Source organism: Chenopodium album, chromosome 13, assembly GCF_948465745.1.
Source record: "Chenopodium album chromosome 13, dcCheAlbu1.1, whole genome shotgun sequence".
Classification (NCBI taxonomy): domain Eukaryota; kingdom Viridiplantae; phylum Streptophyta; class Magnoliopsida; order Caryophyllales; family Amaranthaceae; genus Chenopodium; species Chenopodium album.
The window spans coordinates 55,201,742-55,221,210 of record NC_137846.1 but is presented as its reverse complement, the minus strand read 5'-3'; the positions used below and the strand labels follow the sequence as shown (position 1 = coordinate 55,221,210).

Genomic DNA, 19,469 nt, shown 5'->3' with positions numbered 1-19,469 from the left:
TCATTCACTTTTACTGCACTTGGAAAAAAAATGTCGTAACAGTATAACACGCGTTGGTATTTTATTACTTCCTCCATTCCAATCCTATTTTTTGTACTATTTATTTGTCCTATTTTGACTATTATTTATGATTTATACATAAGAAAAAATATAATCTTGTGGGTACGTATTGGAATCGTCTTAAGAGCAAGTTTAGCCCCAAGTCTTAAGAGTTGGATGTGACATTATTTTTGGTGGTCCCCATTGAAAAGATGTCATCAAATTCTTGTTAAGACTCACTAAAACTTACACAAATTTGTCACTTTAGTCCAAAAATAAAAGTGAGGTGGGTGAAGTGGGTCTCAATCTCAAGTCTTAAGTTGAGTCTTGGAATTTCAAGATTCAAATTGAGACTTACTTGAGATTTTTGAAGAAAAATGGGAAAAGTCTTAAGCATAAGTCTTAAGACTCAAAATGATGATGTCACCCCAAGTCTTAAGACTTGAGGCTAAACTTGCTCTAATAAATAGATTATTAATTTTCAATTGTTAGAATTTATAGTTATTGATAATTAAAGATATTATTGATCAAATATTAATATCAGCATACGTGACCAAGAGAAATGGAGCAAGTATTTAAAAATGAAATGAGTATAAAAAAGATGGTATCATCATGATACCTCTAATGTGAAATACCAACATGTGTTGTTAGAATCATTCACTAAGAATTCCTTAAAGGGAGAAACGGGTAAGAGTGACAAATAGGAAAAAGAAGAACGATACGAGGTACGAGTACTCGTAACACCAAATATTAACATTCATATTCTGTATCCAAAAAAATTCGTGTATCATTGGTCATGTCAATCGTCAAAACAAACAAAAAATCAAGTGCAGTTAAGGTTATATTCAATTCAACTTATATCATTAAAATTCTGTAAAATTTGGAAATTCGATCAAATCTAATTAGAATATTTGAGCTGAATCTCTATTAAATGCGGAGTAAGTCAAGTGGTGTTTATTTGAAACACCTAAAAAATCACCTTATCTTTTTTTACTAATTTTTTTTTTCTTTGACAGGATTTTTTCTAAGTTAAATAGGCCTCCTAATTGGATTAGGATTTATTCTGAGATGATTTAATTGCTTGATTTCAATAAATTTTGATTGTATGCTAATCCATTAGGAATTAATATGCCAATGAAGGCTTAACAGATTTGTAATATTGTGTACATTTTCCAAATATATAAATTTCTTAATTTTTTGCATTTGGAGTTAAAGATATAGCGATAAAGAATTACAATAAAATGATATGGTTCGATCTAAATGGATCTAAACTTATACGCGTATGTGATTTGAAAAAAAGTAAACTTAATTGGATTTGATCTGATATATAGATGTGACTAACTTTGTTTGTATACATCAATCCTTAAAAAAAAAAAATCAAAGAGATATCATTAATTTGTATTAACATACAATTTTCAATTATGTAATTTTCATATACTATCTCCGATTTTTTTTAGTTGCAACTTTGGGTATTATTTGTGAGATATAAAATATTCCAAAGTTGCAATTAAAAAAAATCGGAGGTAGTATATATTTTAATTACTTGATTAAGTGCTTGTTTGGTTGGATGCATGATATTTTCCTAGGCAATAGCTAAAATATGTTGTGTTTGGTTTGAAATTTCCAAGGAAAATGTAAATTCCCACATAGCATGGGAAATAACACCCCCCCGGGTGCCGGTGAGTGAATTCCTACAATACATAGGGAAGTTATTTCCAAGGAAATACTAATTCCCATGATGTCAACCAAACACTTTTGTTAAATTTAGCAAGGGAAATAACTTCCCACGAGGCCATGATATATGATTTCACGTGGGAATTTATTTTCCATGTTGAACCAAACAAGCACTAAAGACATGTAGCTAGCGATTAGTAGTAAATACTCCCTCTTTTTTTTTTTAAAAAAAAAAAAAGCATCACTTGAGTTTTCACATGTGATGAGCCACAATTTTGACCATCAATACCTTTAATTATACCTTAGTAAAAAATTATTTAAAAAAGTTATATTATTACATCATATTTATAAATTATATTACATATTAGTTAAAACATTTAGTAAAAAGTAACCTACGAATAGTACAAAATTCAAGTGATACATTAAAAAAAAAAAAAAAAAAAAAAGTTGAGTAAAATTAACTTGAAGTTTGGGCAGAAAATATATACTATGATAGAAAAGATATACTCTGTAGTGCGGATGACAATGGATAGGGTCTAGTAATACCCGTGCTCGGATTTTTTTTTTTTTCGGTCCATACTCAAACCCTACCTAGATCTTTAGGGTCTAATCTTTGTGACCCCTTACTCAGCCTTTATGGATCTAGCAGAGTCAGGGTAGGGTTCATGGTCCAATCAGGTTGCTTTACTTTTTCTTTCCCCAAATTTTTAATCGTATTATTTTTAGTGTACAATTGCATATAGCATGCAGAAAAAAAAAAAAAAATCTCCAGTACATGAGTATTACCAATTAATTTGACAAATCTTAAAACAATTATAAAATCGGCGTTGTGGTCTTGTGGATGGTAACCTGAGATCGGCGACTCGTCAAAACGAAATGCGGTGAAGTACTGAAGTTGAGGACTTGAGGTTTCTTTGTTTGAAAATTGAAACTTTGGACCGGTGAAACAAAATGTGGGATATGCGGCGAGTCGGCTATAAGTTCCCTACATACTAACATAGTACATACTCAAGGTTTTAACAAATATTATTTGATTTTGATTTATTTAAAATTTAATAATTGGACATGTTTAAGTTCGAGTCTGAGTTTGAATACATTATACCCGGACCCTTACCCTACCCGATACCACCTATACTCATTCCACACCCATACCCGTATTTAGGATAAGGACATAGGGTCCGACAGGGTCTGGGCAAGTTCATAGACCCACCTTATATAGAGTAATGACTAATGTCTAATGATAAACTATATGTCTATACGGAGTATTTTTTTGCCAAAATTATACTTCATATTCTGTATCAATTGACTGTATTTGATAAGTGCCACACTTAGAAAAAAAAAAACAAAGAAAAATTTGTTGGAAACAACCTTTTAAAGTGTCCAATTTATTTAAAACAACCTTTTAAATTTCTTTTTTGTAACTTCACACCACATTATAATTTTTTTTTTTTATCCAAGACATGCTACTTTTCAGAGTTAACTCTATTTTTTCTGAGGTTAGACCACGAGTGTGCAAAGCACGTGACCTCGTATATTACTTCTTACGCCCCTTTCCCCTCCAATTAACTCCTATTAAAACAGACAACCTTGGAGTTCTTTACTGTTGACAATTGACATTATATGTCGTTCATTGATCTTCTCCTATTGAAGCGGTTTCTCAGTTCTCCATTGAAGCGGCTTCTGAGCTTTTTCTCCTTCATTGAAGCGGCTTTGAGGTGATTTATCTTTATTTTTTGTTTTTTTTTATTTTTTTTTTTTGACGAGAATTTATCTTTATTTTTTGTTAATCATCGAATATTCTTTTCACAATTTAGGGTTTATCGTTAATTTAATTGTAAGTATAATCAATCTAGGGTTCTTCTAATGCTAATTATTGAAAAATTGGTTAATAGTCATTCAAGTTATGACAGAATGAATATAACTAGTGATTTTGTTGATTGAATTTTTCTATGTGCACTTTATGATGATACTGAATTTTTGTGCTTAATTTGATAATTGAGTCAGATTTGGTTGCTAGTGTTTTGTTTTTAAAACTTCAATGTTAGGATGAAACTATGGAAATGGACCATTTGTCCCTATTCCACTGCGGCTGCGCCTCTTGCTCAGGGACAGGCATGGCTCTCATTGCAATTTTTGATAATGGTGGGAATGTATTTAATGGAGTGAAGTTGAGTAGATGAATAGATGGAGAGATTATCGAACAGAAACGTTTACATCTGGGAAATAGTAAAGTACTTGTATTTAAACTGTTGATTTGTAGAAGTAGCAAAGCTAGCAGCTCTTGCCTTAATCACATCTCTCACCCATTTAATTTTAGCTACATTATAGTATTATACTAATCAATCTTGTCTATTGGTAGCAGTACTAGCATATAGTTAAATGAGTTTGACATTCTCTTTGGCAGTGAGTGGAAGCTATATTTAAGTTTGATGCAATTTAGGTTGCTATTATTTCCATTATTGTTTGCTGAATGATCTAGGGTTCGTAATTCATTGATCCCACGATAAATCCTTTAAATGGGAGAGGATCAAAGGTAATTTATCCAAATGGGGTGACTACTGACTAGAGAGTGGTTGGTTGCGTAAAACATTTTTCAGGGAAATTATTTTTATTTCAGGTTGAAAAAGTTTCCTCTGTGTAAAGAAGGGAAACCATAATTTCCTCCCTACTCTTTATCTTCCTTGATCTCTCCTCCCAGGCTCCTATCCACCCTCTCCCTTCCATTTCCAACTTCCTTTTCTATGATATTGCAAGGAACCAAACAATGGTGAACTAGTTTGTAGTTATATTTTTCTTTGATATAATATTTTCCATGCAGGAAAATCATTTTTCATTAAAAATGTTTTCTGTCCAACCATTAAGTGCCTTACAAAATTACAAAAAAAGCTTTATTTATCCAGAGTAGTTGATTACTATTCCCTCAAATTCATATTGTTGCTTAGTTAGAATTTTGGAGAAATAGGGGGCAATTAAGGATAATGATGGTATAAAATAAAAATAATAAAAAAGAAGGTTTTTTTTTGTATACTTTGTCTCATTGTTGTCTTGGTTTTGAAAGGTAAAAGAAGTGGCTTACAGCCATAATGGTGGAGTTGGCCGCTGAGAAGCATGTCCAATATGTCATATCTGTTGAGAAGGTGTGCTCTATCTGGTCTTTTAATTTCCTGTTTAATTTCTTGGGGTCTGTGATTATTGGTGTGTAAATATTTTGCTAATTGTGTAACTAGAAAAAGGACGGATTTGAATCGGTGGTCATGGAGCACCTTAGGATGAATGGTGCTTACTGGGGACTAACAACTCTGGATCTTTTGGGAAAGCTTCAAGTCGTGGATCAAGATGAAGTTATTTCATGGGTGATGCAGTGTCAACATGAGTCTGGTTTGTGTTTATTATTGATAGTAATTCAAATTTCCATTAATTTTTTTTTGGGTTGAATTCTTGATTTTCTTATTCTTATATGAAAATATGAAATACATTCTTACTCTTAGTCTTATCTATGGAAAAATGTTGGTTGAAATTCTCCATTACATTCTTACTTTTTTTCTGTGGAAAATTGTTGGTTGAAATTCTTCAATTAAACTGCCTAATTTAGAAATGATATGAAAAAGATTGTGGAACGCCAGCCTCTTAGCAAGAAACACAAAGCTTCCTACATCTACTAAAACCACATCTTCACTGTATGTAGCTATCATGCTCCTAGATTTTTATCCTGTTCCCATAAATGCTTGAGTAATATGTCATATGCTTACAATGACTGGCCTGTGCAGGTGGATTCGGTGGTAATATCGGACATGATCCACATATTCTTTATACTCTCAGTGCTGTTCAAGTTCTAGCTCTGTTTGATAAGATACATATTCTTGACGTTGCTAAGGTGACAAATTGTATCCTTTATGACGTGGTGAAGTTTCAAGTTATTCTAAAACTATTTCCGATTTTGTGTTCATTTATATTATGTATGGTTAAGATATCATACTATATATTAAATGATATTTTGCTGAAATTTATTGTTTAAATCTTGAGGAGACAAGAAATTGCCTGCTGTAAGTTGTGACCTTTACCCAGCGCTGTAGTTAAATACTGTATGCACTCATTGAGTTTTGCTAATTTACCATGATCTTGATAATATTATTGGGATAAACAGCTTCTTTTCTTTTTTCAAGTAACTCAATCACACAGCAAGGACACTCCGGTTTGTTCATGGGACCTTAACCTTGCAACTCAGATATTGTGCAGTTGCAGAATGAGGATGGATCATTTTCAGGAGACATCTGGGGAGAAGTGGATAGCAGGTATGTTTGCGATTCTCTCTCTTGTCCTTTTACATGCCTTTTGTCTTTAAAGTTTAAACAGAGAGAAGCTTACTCAGGTTTTTCCATATCTATAGATTTTCATATATTGCAATCTGTTGTCTGTCATTGCTACATCAATTGGACAAAATTGATGTGGAGAAGGCTGTGAACTACATTGTAAGGTGCAAAAACCTAGATGGGGGATTTGGATGCACGCCTGGTGGGGAATCACATGCAGGACAAAGTATGTTGGTGCACTTTAATAGTGATTTATAGGGTATATGACACTCTTGATGTTGCTTATATAGATGAAGTTGGTTTCTGTCATTCATTATGTCTATTCACTCTATCGTATATATGTACATGCCCTCAACAATTTTCATGGATTCTACATTAGTATACTAGTTGCTGTCCTTTAAACTATCACTGGTAAGTGCTAGGTCAGAGTTTTGGTCTGAGGAATCTATGCATTACTATAGTCCTATAGCTTTGTCCTTTTTTTTTCTCCATTCACCTCGATCTTCCCCTTCCATGAATCGATCAAAGAGTAAAGGGGCTCCGTCTCAAGTGACCAATTTTTTAAGATCAAGGGACATTTGGAACTCTTCAATTTGCGGTATACTTTACAAAATAGGTATTTTGTACCCAAAATTAATACCAATAGGTTTTCTGTGGTTTTTTATTTTTTTGTTTGTTGAGAATAACTTTTCAATAGTCTCTAGCTAGTAAGGGTAAGATTTCATACATATGGACCTTCCAAATGCTACCTTAGTGGGAATAAGATGGTGGTTGAATAGCTGATAACGCTGCTGTCTGGTTTTGTATATTCTTTATCAGAAATTTGTCTAGGATGGTTTCAGTATAACTGTATTAGGTTGGGGTTAGGACACAGGATATAACTAAAATTAAAATTGTTGACTTATCAATATCTCAAATCTTCTGATCTACAGAATACTGTATAACGTAATCCCACTTGTAAAGCATCATACTAACTGCAACTGCTTTGGACTTTGGAGGAAGTCGAAAGCACACTGCTTGGGAGATTTATGTTTTAGTTTTCAATATACTGATTATTCGCTGTACAAATCAAGATGATGTAAGTCGTGTGACTAAGCTATGGAATAATATTATGGTTGATATGGTATGATCCTCTTTTGCTTTATAGAGAGTTTCAATAGATTGACTTTTGCAGTATTACCATTCTCACAGATGCATACTCTTTGAGCTGTAATAATTTTGGTTACTTTTTATAAGCTCTTGGTTTCTTTGTTTTTTTTTTACTCTCTTTTACACTTTTTTTGGTGAGAGTCAAATTTTATTGGTTTATATCACTGCAGTTTTTTGCTGTGTTGGTGCTCTTGCTATAACGGGCGCTCTGCATCATGTTGACAAGGACCTTCTTGGTTGGTGGTTGTGTGAGCGCCAAGTGAAGTCAGGAGGTCTAAATGGTCGACCAGAGAAGCTTCCAGATGTGAGATATTCATTTCCTTATAAATTTTTTTACAAAATTAAAAATTGGCCCGCCCTCATAAGATCCTCAAACAAATGCTTCTGAATGCTCTGGTATTGTCCTGCTTTCAGGTCTGCTACTCATGGTGGGTACTGTCTAGTTTGATTATGATCGACAGAGTTCACTGGATTGACAAAGAAAAGCTTGTTAAATTTATCTTAGACTGCCAGGTATTCATTTCACTTCTAGATTTTGCACTTATTAAAGAATCAGTTTTTGGCTTTTTGCAGTTTTGTTTTCAGTTGCTTGCTCATGACCTCCATTCTCATATCTAATTATCATCCAGGATTTAGAGAAAGGAGGTATCTCAGATAGGCCAGATGATGCTGTGGATGTTTTCCACACTTACTTCGGAGTTGCAGGTAACATGCTAGTTTAATGCCATCATTCTTTTCTCTTCAAAACTGGTTTTCGCCATTAATGTTTTTTAGTGTTCAGGGTGATTTATTTTTTCATGTTGGCAATGGTAGGTCTATCACTTCTTGAGTATCCTGGAGTGAAAGCCGTAGATCCTGCCTATGCATTACCGGTTGATGTGGTGAATAAGATTCTAATTGGCTCATAACAAAATCATCCTTTGATATGTTGGAGCTATGTCTGATTGGATCTGTGAGTAGACTAGACTTGCACGTCGAGTTTTCTTTCTGTATACTGAGAGAATAATAGCCTGTAAAATTGATGAAATTAGAGAAGATAACAAATTGTGATGAACTATATTGTTGTTTTATCATAGTTAAACCTTTTATCAATTGGCTTTCGCTAAGGTTTGACTATGATGTGATGAGAAGTTCACAGCGATTGTGCTAAGTTGCTAACAGCATGCTTTGATCTAACTCTTTCTTCTCTATATAGCCACAATTAGCAAGGATAAATTGAAGAAACTTTTATGTTATACAGAGTACTTTGTATTATTAATCGTTGTACAATACCATAAGAAAAGCTTACAGCCAAAAAAAAAAAAAAAACGTAACCCTCTGCCCTTTTCCATATTAAAATTCTTCTATAATATCCGTTCGGATTTAGTTACACAACCACATTAACAGATGACTATTAATTCTAGACAAAGGGAGTATGTAGGCCTATCATGCAGGACTCTTATCGCTACCTACACATCTAAAATGATGAGCTTGCTGGGTCATCCCATAACATTTTCCGGTCACATCCCCTGAACCATCCTCGTACTCATTACAGTCTACCAATTCTTGATTGCTATGCTTTCCCCCGTCTGATCGTAAACCATGACCGTCACACGACTGCGGTTGAACCAACTTAGTGTTAGCAACATCATCACCATTTCTTTGACGCTGTTTCTCCTGCTTTTGGTTTGATCTATCTTGATCTTCTATAATCTTGGCTTGTGAACTCATGTTTAATCTATAGTTTGTGGATTTAGTGAGTAAGAGTAACACTTTAAAATGGTTTGTTTTTCAATTTTCAAAGGTTCTTTTATTCATTTTCTATAACGTGCAAATGGTAGGAGGTGTCAATCGAATGAGTAGCAACATCATATAACAAAGCTGTGAAACGTGTGGATTCCAATTAAGTGGCACGTTGCTTGCAAAATTTGCAGGGGGTTATGAATAATGAATTGAGATGGCAGTTATAGATTTGTTAAACAAATAATGCAACTTATGTCATGCTTTTGGAGTAGCTTTAAGTCTTTAAGTTGATATGCATAAGCAGAGGTTTATTTAAAGCCTATTCACATCTATTGAGCTGAAATGAGTTGAGCTGAACTGAATTGATCTAAATTAAACTGATTGGAGTTGAATTGAACTGAATTGAATATACCTGAAATGTTTATTTTATGAGAGAATGAAAATTAGGAACTGAACTTATTTAAGCTAAACTGAACTAAAATTAAGCTGGAGTGAACAGGCCCTTAGTTTATCTTATTTTTGCCGATCTGATCTGGTCTAATCTCAACTTGTTTGGTGAATAATAATAATAATAATTTTAGAAATTTATTTTACAAATATATATATATATATAAGGTTATCCTAGGCTCCTAGTAATTTAGCATGATATAATAAATCATTCATCAACATTATGAGTTAATTACCCCTTAAAAATTGACTCAAGAGTAACACCTATCATCCTAATTCACTAATTTGGTAATGTGATAAAATTAAGAGGTTTGAGAGTATCTATATGACTCTTTGTTTTTATATCTCTTAGTAACGACTAGCACATCTAGAGGTGGTGGCCAATTTGAGACAATCAAATGATCTTATTTAAGTATTGTTGCATTTCAAGAATTATTGTTCAACAAAGTTACAATGAGTATTAACCTTTAGCTTTTGGAGAAATTACACGAGTTATCGAGTAGACAAAACCAACCTATATTTTAATCGAAAATCTGAGGTTTTGCTTTTGTTATAATGACTTGCAATGTTAACCAAATATAGAATTTAGGAAAGCGTCACTAATTCACTATTTACTTCAATAGTATTATTACACATAGTATCTATCCAACCGTCTTTATTGTAACAATTAACAGGTTAAGTAAACTACTTTTCATGTTACCTTTAGAATATTTTTACTTAAAAATCTAAACCAATTAGTTAGTGAAATAAGATATCTCAACCACCTAACAACAAATATTTAACACTCGACTTAACACCATCTCCTTCCCAGAAAAAAAGAAGAATATATATATAACCAACTGATAACTACTTTGTAATCGATAAAAATTAAAGACTATTACTCCGTATTATGAATTCAATAAATACATTAGTATGATAAATAAAGAGATATGCCTTTTATTAATCCTACTCTGTATTTAATAAATCAATAATTTTTGTGGAAACAATTAATCACAAATTATTACAGTAGTACAACAAAATTAGAATTTATTAATTAATTATACAATAATATAGGCATAGTCTAGTAGGAATAGGGAATAGGGGGCTAGAGAAGAAGAATGAAGAAAATGGTGAAATTTGAACGGTTTGTATTCACTTTAAAAATTTTCAATTTCTAGTGCGTGTCTCTCCAGCTGACCTGTCTTGTCTCTCCTCTTTTTTATTTTTATTTTTATTTTTTCCTCCATTTTTACTTCACTGACACACTCTTCCTTCTTCTCAATCTTCCCCTTTCTTCCTCGATTTCCCTCTTTTCTCTTTCAAATTTCCCCTTCTCAATTTCAATTTCCCCCAAATTCAATTCAATCTTCAATTTCAGCTCAACCTTTTCTGATATCATTATCCATTTTCCTACTGTTTCAGCTAATTTTAGGGTTATGTTCTTCTTTTCGATGTTTGTTTCCATCTTTTCTTCTTCTAGGGATTTGATCGATTTCCCCACTTTCAAGTAGCATCGATTTTGATATGATCGTCTTCTTCTTTGCTTCGATTATTTGATGATTTCGCTATTTCTGATCATTCTAGGGTTTATTGTGGATTGATCTTATTGCTACTGTTCATTCAGGTTTGTCAATTGATTATTCTTCTATTTGTATGCATATTTTTAATTTATATGTGTATCAGATTTTTAGTTATTACTCCAATGGTGCAAGTTTGCTCACCTTACTTTGAATTTGTTCTGCTAAAAGATTTGTGGTTTGATGATTAATGCAATCGCCTTTGAATTTCGCTTTTTAATTTCTTCGAATTGATAAAAAATTGAACCTAATCTACTTTCTCATGAATCGACGCTTTCAGTTTCATTGGTTGAATGTAGCGTGTTACTGTGTTAGTGTATGCTTTGAGCTTCATTGGTTGAATGTAGCGTGCTAGTGTATGCTTTGAGTTTCATTGGTTGAATGTAGCGTGCTAGTGTATGCTTTGAGTTTCATGAAATGTTGTCATTGTGATTCTAAGGTTTTAAATTCCGTGTACGTTTGAGCTGCTTTCGATGTCTGTAGGATGGATTGTTGTGAGAAATTTTAAGCTCAGATGGTCTGATGATAGTTTAGGGAGTGAGAATTAATGTTGAAGCTTGTCATAATGTAAGCTATTTGTTGCAGCAATTGTAGTTTGATTCCTTAATAACTTAGTATTTGTGGAGCTATGCTGTTCACACTCTTTGTTTCACAAGTGTTGGAGGCTTGCTTATGACCCTTCAAGTGCATTAGCTGAGTGTAATCTGCTATGTCATTGCTGAAGTTACTTCCAATCTGACATTTTGGACATGCCCATGTTTGCTAATGCGAGTGATAGAACATAACTGGTTTAGCCATTAATATTTTCCTCTATTCTTCTTGGTTGATTCTTTGATGTTTCAGATGTTTGCCTAGAAAAGCATTCCTGATTACTTTTGTTTTACCTATTTTCATTGAAGTATCATCATCAGCATCATAAAGGGTATGCTGTAAGCAGTATTTGACAGTGAAAAGTATGCATGGAAATTTTTTTTACTTTTTTTAACTAATCTTGCTCTTCCATATATCATCATTATTCTTAGGCTGGGGGATTTGCTTACAATAGACTTGGTCGCTGATTCTATAATTTACTTTGATCCCAGTGACTTCATAATTGGCATATCGATTTTCTCTGTTGACCACATTGATTTATATGTGGCACTGCAGGGAGCTTTGGCCGAGCTGAGAAATTCTAGAAGATGTGGTATATATGGAAATAAGCCTGAGCCAGAACTTGAAGATATCAGTAGATCAGATCTGGTCTATGCCAGGGCCTTGAAATTATAAATTGGCAATGAAGGTGACAGAAACTGCACAAATTCCCACCAAACAATTTGAAGAGGCTATTTGGTCTAGGAAGCACTACTTAGACTCTGCTAGGGGACACTACTTGAGTGCACTTGCTGGGCTGAGTGGTGGAAAGCAAGAGCAAACCAAAATTTCTCCCAGAAGTGATTCTCCTTTGCTTTTGGAAGACCATGTTTGCAACCAAGCAGCAGAAGCTGAACAAGCATCTACTCCAGAACAAGAAGTGCCGGAAAAGACCTTTTCTGATATGGATGTACAGATGCAATTGCCTAACGGAGTCCTCAAAGCATCTGAAAGGGATTTGGAGGCTGTGAAGTTACAATTTAATAAAACTCTTGCAAGAAATACTAAATCCCAAATTACGGAAATGATCTGTAAACTTGGGAGTTTAGGAAATGAAATGGACATCAATGATGCTGCCAATTTTAATATTACAAGGACCGTCTCATCAGAGTCTGATGATGCTAAGGAGCCACTGCCAAAGACAGCGGTAGAGAGGAGCTCCCTCCACAGGATGGTAGAGTCTCTTAAAACTAAACTTGAAAATTTGAAGAAAGAACATGCAGAACTAAGTGATATTGATGCAGGAGCAGAATCTGCTGCTAGGAATCTGCATTTTAGTCTCTTTAGAAGCGAACCTGAGAAAGGAGATTGTTTTGCTAATAGAGATAAAGCTAGAGAAACATCCGAAGAAGTAATTCAGGATAAAGATGATACATATGATCTGAATATTAAAGCAAGAGGTCTGAAAAGGGAACAAGATGCTGCTAAATTTTCTGAAAAAGTGGTGAAGAGGCCAAGAATTGCGCACGATGTTGACAAAGAAAATGATTGTATAGTGAGCTCGGTTGATCTGGCTAAGATCTTTCCCGAGAAAATTCATCCTGCATGCGTGTCGACGTCTGAGTCTAGTGCCCGTGTCATGATTTCTGAAGATGAGCTTGAGTCGTCAAGCCAGCAAGTGGAGAAGTCAGATAAGTTAGATAGAGGAAGTTTAATTGCAACAACGGGAGGAGTTGAGGGGGAAAATTGTGACTATGCTTCTGAATTCTCCATACGGTGAGGATCTTGTACATTTTTTTATTTATCTTTCACTGAAGGGCTGGATAATACCAAGAAACTGAACTTCTATTCTATTTTTACACCATATGATTTCCCCTTGATGTCTCTATTTACTTAAATGAGTGCTCGTTGTTCTGCAGATGCTGAATTATAATTTCCACTCTTCTATTATTGGTTGTAGTGAAAACTGATTAAGTCTTCTTGCTTATTTCAAGCATGAGTGAGTGTGCTTTGCCCTGTTCCTCCACTCCTTACTCTCCCTTTAAAGAAAACTTGATACTGTTCACCAAAAAAAAAAAAGAAAAAAACTTGATACTAGGAAAGTGAAGAAGGGTGCTGGGCTACCAAGTGCCAAAGAAGTATTATGTGTACAGTCAACTTTGTAAACTATTACATATTCCTTAAAAATATCAAACATTTTGGGTGTATACATAGCCTAACCACTAGTACTTCCTAATCTTATATATATTATTCCAAATACACTTACCTCACCCTTGAATCTATGTAGGAAAAAAAAAAAAATGTAACAAACAATACCCAATACTATAATACCAGCAAAATATGACATAAAAAACAGATTTTCATCTCCCTTTCTTTTCCATCTACATCGCCTGCTTCTTCAATTTTGATTCTCTTTTATACATATACCCTTTGCACTTCTTTTCATTATTTCCATTAAAGTCCAATATTCACCCCTTTTCTTGCACTCACCGTGGTTAATTGGAGCATGTTATGGTTTGTGTCTACAGAGACTTTGTCTTTTCTGCTCGGAATAGAGATATCAGCTTGAATTGGCCCTTTTCGCAGAAAAATTTGCAGCTTTGTCTAAAGCATGGTGTAAAGGATGTACTGCCTCCTTTTCAGCCTACGGATCCATTGAGAGATACTTCCATGAATAATTGCTCAGCTGAGAAAATCTTGCACAGTGAAGAAAGCAATGTCGACGAGAAGCAGCCAATGCTGAAAAATCATATTGTATCTGACACTATACTGGAACTGGATCATTCGTGGAACCGGGATCTTGCTGAAGGCTATAGGGATTCAGATTCATTTCCAATCGGAGGCGAAGGAGGTTTGGCATTCAAGACTATTGCGACTGCGAATTGTCAATCAGAAGTGGAGTCGGTTTCCACGAGCAATCTCCCCTTGTCGGAAGTCTCGGATGAACGAGAAGCTGCAGGTTCAGCTGCTAACAAGACAAACAGCTCAGCCTCACAACTGTCTAGCAAGAAGGTTAAAGTGGCAGTGAAGATACGTGTTAGCAGTAAACGTAATACACCTGAAGATATTACATCTGCTTGTACCGGCCCTCCTGAAACAATTTCTTCGAAAATTTGCCCTGTATGTGAAAATTTCTCATCATCTTCAAATACCACTTTGAATGCCCATATTGATCAATGTCTTTCTTCACAATCTCCTCCAATCTGGATGAAGAGTTCTAAGTTAATGAAGCCTCGAATAAAGCCAAGAAAGATAAGATTAATGACGGATATCTGTGCAACTGCCCCTTGCTGCACATTAGAAGATTTGGATAGAAGAAATGGTACTAACTGGGCCACCAATGTAGATTTCCCCTTGGAAGAGGCTGATGTGCCTTCTGAACAGATTAGTCCTGGAGTATCATCCAAATATCTTGTACAAAATGTTGATGATGGTTCTGTTTATATTGATTCAAGTGGAAGGAAAATAAGGATTCTTTCAAAGCTCAATGATACGTCTACATCATCATTTTCTAAAGCTAGGGAGGATCCAAGACCAAAGAAGCAATCAAGAAAGGCCAAGAGAAGCAAAGTTATTTCACCAAATAGGAAAAAGCGTCTTGCGAAACATTTGAAGTATCTCAAAGTCACTCGCCAAAGAAAAAGATCTCTCTCCTTGAAAGTCAAGGGCCGATCCTCTGAAGTATGCCTTTTGTTTTTGTATCCTTATATCTTGTTGCACAATTGATTGTTGTCGTTTCTTTTCTTCACCATTTGATACTATAATGCTATGAATGCCTTGGGGGGTTCGGTTAAGAAAGGGTATAAATAATTAAAAAAAAAAAAAAAAAAACAAAGAAATATCTTTAGGTGCAGAAGATGTTAGGAAAGAGTATCAGGCTATTGCGTATGGTTGATAATTTCCTGTTAAATTTGTTATCTTGGGCATACTAGCTTTTTTAATTTGTTTTTTTTTTTTTTAAATAATTTTTATTATGTTGCTCTGCAAGACTCTGGTTTCTTCTTCATTATATCCTAACTTGAAAGTTTTTTTCTTAATAAATTAATATCAAAATGTATTTGATATTATAAACTCATGTTTTTAATTATCAACAGGCCTGTGGACTTGAAGAAGCTATGCATGCAGTAGTAGACAAGCAACAAACAGCCTCATTTGTTAAGGGATTAGAAGCTGAAGAACATAACAATCCTGGTAATTCTGGAGCCATCATTAAGCTTTCAAGGTGTGAGCATCAAGCAGCAAAGGACTCGCTCATTGGAAATGACCAAGTTGGTAGTACTGAAGTGGAGCCCAGGGGGGTACCTGTCAAGAATTTTCCAAAGAGATCTCCCTCCTCAATGCAAAATAACACGAGGACTCGTACTATTTACCCTTCTGGGGTGGACCAGAGGAGTGAGGGTTCTTGTAGAGTAAGGATGCTGGAGGGCCGTTCACTGAGAGGTGCAATCCGAGGAAATAGAGATGCGTTGCAGGTATCTTTGAAGCCGAGATCTGCTCAGTTTAATAGGAAAATGACCAAGGAATCTACACCAAAGTCTTCAGACTCAACTATGGCTCCAGCTCCTCCCCTTGAAAGAGAAGCTGGCATCCAACCTAATGCTTTGCAAAAGGCTGATGTTTCTTTTCCTGCTACCGGGGGACTGCTACATAGTTGTCGTGGTGGCTCATCTGAAAGAATGAGACCATGCAATTCAAAGACTACCCTTTCACCCAATGACTCGTTTGTTCGTGCATGTCAGGCTAATTCTGATAAAATGGGATCAGCCCTTGAAAACTCTTGTGACTTCAGTGGAGACGGAGAAACTGAAGCATGGCCTAGTGGCACTAATCAGCAGTCTGGTGCTGCAATTGACCACCCAAAAGACCCCAGAATTGCCGAGACTTTTGGCAGAAGTGGCATGGTCGAGGTACTACCAAAGCAAGCATCGGAGTATGGTGAGAATGGATCAAAAGATACCAACAGTAATGATGATCTTGTTTATGGTGCACATGGTAATTATAGTTGTCTCTCTCTGAAAGGTCTTCACAATGATAGGGAGTTTATTGCTTCAGTTTCATCTTCCACCTTGGCCATTGGAGTAATTGAAAGAAGTTTGAGGACAACTTTTGATCCTGAGCTTGAAAAAGTTGCTGATGTATCCCAGTCTAAATTACTCCAATGTTCAGACAAATTTCATGGTTCTTTATACAGGGCTGAAGTTAGGAGTAATTCAACTCAACCTGGTTTAAATGATGAGCACAATATGTTTCATGGAAACATAGCAGATGCTCAGAGATTGGAGCTGAAGACAGGAGATTACATTCTCAATTTTGGTCATGGATTTCTTTTTCCTGAAGTTGATCCAATTCCCATTCCAGGACCACCTGGATCAGATTTGCCTAGTTTCAGTGATATGGGCTCTGAAGATCTACATAGAAGTTCACTAAGTAACAGTTTGGTACAACCATCAGGGGCTAATGATAATGTGGCTGATGGAGACCTATCAGAGTCCCCATTTTCTGCCACATCCACTATCTCAAACTTGGGTAGAAGAACAGATAATGTTACTGTCAATGGACAAGAATCTTTAAGTGTTTCTCTTTCTGCATCTGATAGTATTTATCCAGGGTGGTTTGGTTCCTCTGGACCTTTACCAGGGATTTCAACAGAATCTTCACGATTTCCTGCTGCTGAAAGTGAAAGGGCTACTTGTGTTTATAGTTCAGAAAACGGCATGGTTGATATAGGTAGAGGCCCTCCAATGCTAAATCGCGATATCCAGCAATGCTGTTGTTCCCAAAAAGAAGAGACTACTCAAAGCACTGTGACTTCTCAGGAATCTCAGCTTCTACAATGGAGACCAACGTCGCCGAGGAGTTTTCCCAGAGGAAATTATATGTATTCTACCTTAGATGGACATTCAGTTGGTCTTGATGACCGAAGTGCAGTGTTTTCTTCCAGCAGCTTCCATAAGACAGAGTCGGTGAACTTAGCTCACTCTGTAGAAACTTCACATCAGAGTATTACATCTCTGGAGAGCTCTTTAGAAGCAGCCGATCCATTTCCAAGATCTGGTGAGTATGGTTCTACAAGTCCAGCTCCAATCCTCCGGTTAATGGGCAAGGATTTAATGGTCAGTAATCGGGTGGATGCTGATCTTTCAAGGTCTCAGGCTGCCATAAATGTCAATGTTAGTAAATTGGTAAAAAGTTGGGAACCTCAGTCTTCTCAGAGTCCCACTTTTATGGGACCTCTTCCTCATGTCCAAGATCCTGATATTTTGCCTGTGCGACATTTCAATGTTGGGCCATCAAATGTGATGCATAGCTTCGGAAGCTATAACCCAGCATCAGAAGGCATGTACCTCAACAAACACACGCATGCTAGTTTCTCTGTGCTTGGAGCAGGGCCGTTGCGAAGATGAATTTGGAAGCTTTGATGTTCAAGGTCAATCCGAGGAGAAAATTTCATCAAGAAATACGACAACATCGAGTTTGGAGATCACAAGATTTATAGTGAGTTGGATGTTTCGATGTTTGAAGATGAAGTTAAGGAGCAAACTTCATTAGATGACACAAGACTACATGGTTGAGGCAGGGTTCCTCTAGAAAACTTTGCCTATTTAAACGGACAACACTTGAAAGGACCATCTCTATGAAATTTGGGGTTTCGTAGTCTCGGAAGCAAAACTTTCATGAACTTGGCCTATGTATGTCACAATCATTCATGTCCAACTTGTTGAGCTAGAAAATAATTTATAAAAAGGTTTACACTAAAAGAAGTTATTCACACTTGTTTGCAAATTGCAACTACTTGCTTGTATTTTGACGAGGATTCTACCTAATCAAAACTCCTCACCGGTCAACCAAACTTGGTTTTGTTTGTGGTTCAAATAACGTGACATATGCACCAAGGTTGTTTTTGCTCATTTGATAATAAAATGAGCAATAACCATTATTTGAATTAATCATCAAAATAAGCAAAAATAGCTTGGGTGCACCTTGTACGTATATAATATCATTTGATTAAATAATTAATTAATTGACATGTTTTTTTTTTACTTTTATGTTAACAGTCTTATCTTAACACAAATAATTTTAACAGGAAAATTATTTGTTAACAAAATCAATTAATACCTACAATTAATTTGGTCCTAAAACAAAATTAAGGAGGAGTGTTTGAATGAGAGTTTTATTAGAAATATGTTTATCACCATTTCATCTACCAGTATCTAATATATCCAATTTAATGTATCTTCAAGCATATGCCCATCTACTACTAACAAATATCTAATGAATTAATTCATAGCAACCAAACTCTCCTTGATGATAATTAAATGGGTAATTATTTTTGTAGATTTGTAGTGTAGTAGCTACTCATAGTAACTTATAGTTTGTTCCGTATGAGTACATGACCATGTCAATGATATAAACAAGATGTTCCTAGACAAATATTTTTTATTTTCTATTTTTTTTTTTTTTTACGATAAGTTACGGGGAGGGGGATCCCCATCCTATCACAGGAATGGAGGGGATGAGAATCGAACCCCCAACCACTGGTGGGGGAGGGGGGGGGGGGGAAGATGGAGGGACTAACCATCCCTTCAATTCCTATGCCCTCTGGATGTACCTAGACATACATATCTATTGAAGTGACTAAATATAAGAATTAGGTGTGTGTCTGTATTTGGTTTAGAATATTTCTAAATTGCATCTTTCAATTTTGTTATAAACTTATAATATGAAGCTAACCATTTACTTCATACTTATGCTATGGACATATAATTATCTATTTTGAGAGAATTATAAGACAAATGAAAAGATATTGATGCTTTACACATACTCATTTCTTTGTTCATAATATATTATCACTAATAAACAACTAATAACCATTAATAGTTTTACCAAACACTTTTGTAAACGGTTAGCTTAAACAACTAACTTAAAAAGTCAATCCATATAGCTAATACTTCTAGCTAGTCAAACAAGCCAACAGCCAACAACCAACCGCCGATTGCCAAAC

General features: G+C 35.1%; 2 protein-coding genes across 2 annotated transcripts; both read left to right on the top strand.

The window, feature by feature from the left end:
• The first annotated feature begins 3,280 nt into the window (after positions 1-3,280).
• LOC145577002 (geranylgeranyl transferase type-2 subunit beta 1-like) lies at positions 3,281-8,348 on the top strand. The gene is made up of 10 exons (XM_081634701.1): positions 3,281-3,428; positions 4,772-4,850; positions 4,941-5,091; positions 5,481-5,597; positions 5,939-6,005; positions 6,101-6,249; positions 7,343-7,476; positions 7,587-7,685; positions 7,802-7,877; positions 7,986-8,348. The coding sequence occupies exons 2-10, from the start codon at positions 4,797-4,799 to the stop codon at positions 8,078-8,080; spliced, it is 942 nt and encodes a 313-aa protein (XP_081490827.1). The 5' UTR covers positions 3,281-3,428; positions 4,772-4,796; the 3' UTR covers positions 8,081-8,348.
• A 2,079-nt stretch (positions 8,349-10,427) lies between these two features.
• LOC145575032 (uncharacterized) lies at positions 10,428-18,371 on the top strand. Its single transcript, XM_081632956.1, has 4 exons — positions 10,428-10,944; positions 12,044-13,243; positions 13,996-15,148; positions 15,562-18,371. The coding sequence occupies exons 2-4, from the start codon at positions 12,171-12,173 to the stop codon at positions 17,869-17,871; spliced, it is 4,536 nt and encodes a 1,511-aa protein (XP_081489082.1). The 5' UTR covers positions 10,428-10,944; positions 12,044-12,170; the 3' UTR covers positions 17,872-18,371.
• The last annotated feature ends 1,098 nt before the right edge of the window (positions 18,372-19,469 follow it).

Excerpts from the sequence above, each read along its gene's own strand:
- LOC145575032 (XM_081632956.1), top strand. The coding sequence starts at position 12,171 with ATGAAGGTGACAGAAACTGCACAAATTCCCACCAAACAATTTGAAGAG. Across the intron at positions 13,244-13,995 it reads GCTTCTGAATTCTCCATACG|AGACTTTGTCTTTTCTGCTC; the intron begins GTGAGGATCTTG and ends TTGTGTCTACAG. Across the intron at positions 15,149-15,561 it reads TCAAGGGCCGATCCTCTGAA|GCCTGTGGACTTGAAGAAGC; the intron begins GTATGCCTTTTG and ends AATTATCAACAG.
- LOC145577002 (XM_081634701.1), top strand. The coding sequence starts at position 4,797 with ATGGTGGAGTTGGCCGCTGAGAAGCATGTCCAATATGTCATATCTGTT. Across the intron at positions 6,250-7,342 it reads GGAATCACATGCAGGACAAA|TTTTTTGCTGTGTTGGTGCT; the intron begins GTATGTTGGTGC and ends ATATCACTGCAG. Across the intron at positions 7,686-7,801 it reads AATTTATCTTAGACTGCCAG|GATTTAGAGAAAGGAGGTAT; the intron begins GTATTCATTTCA and ends ATTATCATCCAG.